Source organism: Solea senegalensis, unplaced genomic scaffold (assembly GCF_019176455.1).
Source record: "Solea senegalensis isolate Sse05_10M unplaced genomic scaffold, IFAPA_SoseM_1 scf7180000015769, whole genome shotgun sequence".
Taxonomy (NCBI): Eukaryota; Metazoa; Chordata; class Actinopteri; order Pleuronectiformes; family Soleidae; genus Solea; species Solea senegalensis.
In genome coordinates this window covers 60,654-67,917 of record NW_025321446.1, presented here as the reverse complement: position 1 = coordinate 67,917, position 7,264 = coordinate 60,654, and the positions used below count along the sequence as shown (strand labels likewise).

The following is a 7,264-nucleotide window of genomic DNA, read 5'->3' as shown; positions in this document are numbered from 1 at the left end:
TCCAAAATTTGACAAGAATGTCATAGTTTAGTATATCGTCCAAAATTTGAATAAAATGCCATAGTTTAGTATGTCGTCCAAAAAGTCACAAAAATGTCATAGTTTAGTATGTCGTCCAAAATGTGACAAAAATGTCATAGTTTAGTATGTCTTCCAAAATGTTACAAAAGTTTCATAGTTTAGTATGTCGTCCAAAAAGTGACATAAATGTCATAGTTTAGTATGTCGTCCAAAAAGTGACATAAATGTCATAGTTTAGTATGTTGTCCAAAAGTGACAAAAATGTCATAGTTTAGTATGTGACAAAAATGTCATAGTTTAGTATGTCGTCCAAAAAGTGACATAAATGTCATAGTTTAGTATGTCGTCCATAAATGTCATAGTTTAGTATGTCGTCCACACAGAAATATCACGGATCTGGGATTGAACCCAGCACATTCTTGCAGAAGAAGCATTTTTGAGACCTACTAACCATTACTCCCCCATGCCACACAGGTCTTACAGTAAGTTTTTTAAAGGGTGATTCCACCAGCACAAGTCCTGCACCCGACAACATCAGCAGCAAGAACAGCAGGCACAGTCAAAATTTCGCTGCAGAATTTTCTAGTTATTATCATTATTATGAAAGTCTACTGAACAACTGCTTTTACTCTTGAACACTTTGCTCCTAACTCTTTTGTATTTTAAAAACAGTGACTCAGTGGCACAGTCTGAACAATCTCAAGCAGAGTGAGTGAGTGAGTGAGTGAGTGAGTGAGTGAGTGACAGATACAGACTGCAGAGAGGACTTGACTCACCTCATGGCCACGTTGCTTCCGTCTATAACCACTGGTCTGAATCCAGCAGCGGGCTCTCTGTCCCCGGTGTGACTGGGACCAGGACTGCAGCCTCTGGGCACCAGTTTGGGACTGTTGTTCTTCTGTTGACTGCTGTCGTCGTTGTTGTACGAGTGAGTCTGGCAGGTCTTTATCAGCTCCTCCAGAATGTCATTGGTCTGGGCATCATGGTGGAGGCTCTCCAGGACCCTCAGGATGTCAGTGTGAGAATATCCTAACTTGAGAAATCGCTCCACCTTGGCGTGCTGCTGCAGTTGGTGCTGGTCCATTGTGAACACCGTGTCAGGACGTGTGTGTTTGCTTTGCTGTGTCTTATCAGGACTGTCTGACAGGGGAATCCTCTCCTCCCTCTTATCTCTGCTCATCAGTATCTCCACGGCGACAGGCCGTGTTTTGGAACAGTTGACAGGTGTCAGAACGAGACGTGGACCTCTGTCACTGTGAAAACAGGAAACAAAGCTGCGGTCTCACAGGGGGTTTCAAGACAAATCAACTGAGATCAGACTCTCGCTGACAGAATCTGCTCTGCTCACCACAAACACACGACTGTTAACGCAAGCGCAAACACTGGCTGACGTCACGCTGGTTAAAAAAGTCCCTGTCTCTCTCTCTCACACACACACACACACAGACAGACAGACAGACAGGAGGAAGCTGAGGGTCCACACTGAGCTCTGCTCTTGTTTTACCACCATTGTTACCAAAGCAAACACTCGTGAATGAGAGAGTGGCTCAGCAGCAAACATGTTTGATTGGTCTTCAGTGGAAACCCCCGTGATCTGGAGTTTCACTCTGGCTTCCACGAGTTCATCTTAGAGCAGAAACTTGATCTAATCCTGTCTGAAACTATAAAGAAAAAGAAAAACACTGAACATTCCACACACAAGCCACCTGTCGCTCTTTGATCCTTGTCATGCAAACTGGTTTATTTCCCCGTGACTGCTTTTGATGTGTCAACCTGATATTTGAAGAATGAGGAATAAAAGGAGGAGAAGCAGATCTTTTTTTAGAGTCACCGCTTCAACCTGCAAACAAACCACATCCTCTTCTGCTCACTTTACATTCACTTCACCTGACAGAGTCCAATATGAACACTTTCACTCACTCACATAATGCAGGACTTCACACAACAGTCTCTCACTGACACGTGCACTTTCTGACTGACACACACACACACACACACACACACACAGCAGATCTACATGTATTGTACTGAAACAGTCTTTTATTTACTTACACACTTCGTCAGCTGTGGATCAGAGCAAGAGTCCCTCCTGCAGTCTCTCTCTGTGTGTGTGTGTGTGTGTGTGTGTGTGTGTTCAGTGAGTCTGTCATTCAGCTGCTGTGACAGACAGACTGTGTGTGTGTGTGTGTGAATACGCTCTTATTTCTCAGACTCAGAGGAGGAAGTGAGCACTCGCTGCTGAGAAAACAAGAGCAAGCAAGAGAACTCACACACTCACACACACACACACACACACACACACGCACACACACACACACACACACACACACACACACACACACACACACACACACACACACTTTACTTCCTTGTCAGTAGTCACAGTGTGATTGTGTTTGACTGAACAGTGAAGAGGAAGCTGTTGCTTTGTTTCCACAGGTTTTAATCAACACTTTTAGTTTTTGTTTTTACAACTTGTACAAGTCGAATATTTGCACAATATTATTACAATAATTCTTATATATGATATGTATCTTATCTCACACAGTGTTTGTCAGTGTTGTAATATGATGATGTACAAATGTTTTCCTTCTGTAATTTATATTTTTAGTGTTACTCCACTGTAGTTAACCTAACTATCTTTGTTACTTTATACTGACAAATAAAATCAGAAGAAGAAGTGGTGGTATTATGGTCTGTATATGGACAGAGCTTTTTCTCAAAGCTGCTTCACCCAACAGTTTTGCCATTCACCCGTTCACACGCCGCTGGCACAGCCGTCAGGAACAACATGGGGTTAAGTGTCTTGCCCAAGGACACATGTAGACTAGTGGAGCCAGGAATCGAACCCACAACCTTCCAGTTGAAAAGAACGACACTGAATTGTCACTCAGTTCTAACTGCATCCATTTCCAAGCACGTTTAAATGGTTTCAAACTGATTATTTAAATATTAGTAAAAGGTGTTACAGTATTATATATACAGCACAAATCCTTTTCAAACTAAAAGTGTTATTGTTAATTGTTAATTGTTTTATATCCAGATTTGAGCCTGGGCTCGCTGGGCTTCACTGAAGAGTCAGAAAGTACATAAGTACACGTTCAACCAGTAAAAGTTCTATTATAAAAATGACTATTTTTCTGTTTTTACATTTGGAAATTCATGGATCACAACAATAATTATATTTTAGTATTAAAAATATCATCTCAGTTAAAGAGCTTGTACATTGTGGTGTGTAAAGCTTTACAGAAACAGAAACAGAAACAATCATTTTTATAATTACCAATGCACTGAAGGCAGCCGTGGCTTTGGGCGGTGGTCCGATCCATTAGTTAAGCACTTTATATTGTATTTAACCAACGCCTACATTTCTATTGTCTACAGTCAACACACACTGTCCAGTGGACCTGATCCCATCAGCAGAACCTACTGTGGCCAGAGTCACATGATGTGCGTCGCCATGCTTGGTTCCCTGATGTGGAAGTACATCTACTGCCCCGTACTACCCTAACCCTACCCAGGGAGATGACCTTTGACCTGGGTGGAGTTCAATGAGGCAGAAAACATCAGATATTTCAATGAATGAGTCCAATGTCACACGCTGTACACTAGTTCAGACAACAATGTATTTACTGTACATTCATGTCATTAGTTGTGGTATATTGTAGTTACTTTATATTTGACATGGTGTCTGTTTTTATATTTATAATTCACTTTTGTTTTCAAATAAAGGATCTTGCCAACATTACTGTGGCTGCATTTACTTCAGAGGGTTTATTACAATAATGTTTTTATCTTAATATAGGTCAAACTGGAGCATAATATTTGGAAACTAGTATTTCATTTGTAGAGTGGACTATGTTTTTCTTGATTAGCGGCTTCACATTGTGTTACTTTATTCAATAAGTTTATCATTGTTGTTATTATAAGGTTCAGTTCAAATCAGCATGTCAATGTTACTATATTAACATTTAATAACAATAAATGAAGTAGCAGTAAATGAAGCTCTACTAGCTCAGTATCATCATTAAAGTTTGTCTGATTCACTTTAATGCTAAATGGAATCCTCGTGAAGTATAAACACGCGTTTTAGCAAAGCATTGTGAACCAAATTCAGGACGTTAAATTCAGACAAGTGCGCTAACCGTGACACCAACCGTGTGGTCTCAATTCTAACTCCTCACTTTTTTTAAACTACATTTTAATGTCAGAAAATGACTTTTGTTACTTGAGAACAGTAAATGTCATACACTGTAAGACTTTTCCTCAAGTAATATTATAAAAAGTGACTTTCTGGTTTCTGGTACTTTATATTTCATATTTTGGGCCATGTTGATGTTGTGAAATATCACTGACATTCAGAGACATTGTGATTGTGTCACACACAAAAAACGGTTACATTTTCATCATATGCTGAGTGTAGTTGTGAAATACTGGAGTTACATCAGACAACATAACCTTGCATCTATGAATGTTACTTTATATTCTACTTCATGAAAACACATTCACAGATTGAAAATCACGTTCATCATTCACTCATTCACTCCACCATCAAACATGAACCTCTGTGAACTAGCAGTTTAAAGTGAAACATGAAAGTTGTGACACATTTTACAATCACAGAGAAACAACAACATTATTAGTGAACGAAGTTGACATTCTGAGAACTGACACTCGCACGCTTCAAGTTTCAAAACAACACTTTGTACATACATTCAATTCAATTCAATTTTATTTGTATAGCGCCAAATCATAACATACATTATCTCAAGGCACTGTACATAGACAACATCAAAGAGAGCAGAGACCCCCAACAGTTCACACAATGAGCAAGCACTAGGCGTCAGTGGAGAGAAAAAACTCCCTCTTAACAGAAGAAGAAATCTCTGACAGAACCAGGCTCAGAGATGTGCGGTCATCTGCCTCGACCGGTTGGGGTGAAAGGAAAAATGGGGGATAGTGGAGAGGTGGGGGACAGAAAATGGGGGGAGAGAAAGGACAAGAGGGAGATGAGGGAGAGACAGAAGAGAGAGAGGGAGACCAGCAGCAGATACACAACAACTGTATCAGGTTACAAATTTATACAGTTACTGATATCGACTTTTTAATTTACAAAATAATAATAATGGTGACGATGAGCGTAGCCTCGGAAACTGGATCTTGATCCTGCAACCTGCATGATGAGAATACAGAGAGAGAGAGAGAGGGAAGGAAGGAAAGACATAAACTAGGGAGAGAAAGAGACAAGGTTAATGACATATAAAAAGTCATAATCAAATGCTGAGTGTGAGAAAGTGAATGTGCGTGTACCACAGGAAAATCCCCCAGCAGTTTAGTTCTATAGCAGCATAACTAAGAGATGGTTTAGGTTTCCCTGAACCAGCTCTAACTATAAGCTTTATCAAAAAGGAAAGTTTTAAGTTTAACTTTAAATACAGAGAGAGGCTCCGCCTCCCGAACTATCATTGGAAGCTGGTTCCACAGGAGAGGAGCCTGGTAGCTAAAGGCTCTGCCTCCCATTCTACTCTTACAGACTCTGGGAACCACAAGTAAACCTGTATTTTGTGACCTAAGTGGTCTATTAAGATGATAGGGTAAGACTACATACATACATAAGTACATATACACATACGTACATACATGCGTACATACATACATATATACGCACATACATACATACATACATATATACATACATACATACATACATACATACATATATACATACATACATATATACATACATACATACATACATACATATATACATACATACATACATATATACATACATATACATATATCGTAAATACATACATCGTACATATATCGTAAATACATACATCGTGATACATACATATATCATACATACATATATACATACATACATACATATATACGTACATACATATATACGTAAATACATACATACATACATACATATATACGGAAATACATACATACATACATACATACATACATACATATATACATACATATATCATACACACATACATACATACATACATATCACGTACATATATCAGCACACACATACATACGTACATACATACATACATACGTACATATATCACATACACATACATGCATTACATATATACACACATACATATATACATACATATATACGCACACACATACATACATATATACGTACATATATACGCACACACATACATACATACATACATACACACATACATACATACGTACGTACATACATATGTACACACATACATGAGGAAACAGCATGAAAATCAGGTAAAAACAGAGGAAAAGGTAAAGCAGCAAAATATTCTACACACTGTCCAACTTCCATTGATGAATTAATGGAAGGGGGAGGAATTCAAGTGTCATTTATATATTATACATACAATTATACAAAATACACACAATTATACATTATGCACACAATTACACACATACATAAAATAATACAATTATACATAATACACATAATTATACACATACATAAAATAATACAATTATACATAATACATACAATGATACATAATACACATAATTATACATATACATAAAATAATACAATTATACATAACACATACAATTATACATAGTACATAAAAGTATACAATTATACATTACAAAAACATTCTCACCAATTATAAATATACATTGTTGCACACAAAACATTATCCTCTCTAACATATGGAACATATTTTCATCAACCTCAGTCACAGAAACGCTGCATTTATATATACACATATACATATATACACTAACCCAATAATAATAATAATAATAATAATTATTATTATTATTATTATTATTATTATTATTACAACAACAACAAGAATAACAAAAATAATAAAAAGGTTTGTTTGTTATGGAAGTTTACTATGAATCACTTTGTGACACAAAGAAACCACAAAGTTAATTCTACTGATGGGATAAATGCTTTCTGTCACAAAGCCCTGCTCTGTATACACACAAATGCTCCCTCAGTCAGGTCTGATAGTTTTGCCTGACAGTTTCTGCAGCAAACAAATGTTACAAAACTGAAACTGAATTATACATGCTCATTCATATCAGTTAAGTACGACGCAGGAATGGAGCCATTCTGAAGAACAACATATTTAAGCTTTCGAGAATATTATGAGAATAAAAATATAATCAGCTGTGCACGCAAAACAAGATGAGCAACATAGAGCATCTTGTGAAGTTCTACTTTGGTCTGGGCCTGACGTACATGGAAATACTT

General features: G+C 37.4%; 1 protein-coding gene across 1 annotated transcript; it reads right to left on the bottom strand.

The window, feature by feature from the left end:
- Positions 1 to 774: 774 nt before the first annotated feature.
- On the bottom strand, positions 775 to 2,158 carry LOC122762514 (probable ribonuclease ZC3H12D). Its single transcript, XM_044017711.1, has 2 exons — positions 2,074 to 2,158; positions 775 to 1,274 (listed from the first exon to the last, which is right to left on the bottom strand). Exon 2 carries the CDS (start codon positions 1,199 to 1,201, stop codon positions 794 to 796), a length of 408 nt encoding a protein of 135 aa, XP_043873646.1. The 5' UTR covers positions 1,202 to 1,274; positions 2,074 to 2,158; the 3' UTR covers positions 775 to 793.
- Between the last annotated feature and the right edge of the window lie 5,106 nt (positions 2,159 to 7,264).

What these genes read in the sequence shown, in the direction of transcription:
- LOC122762514 (XM_044017711.1), bottom strand. Translation starts at nt 1,201, where the DNA reads ATGAGCAGAGATAAGAGGGAGGAGAGGATTCCCCTGTCAGACAGTCCT.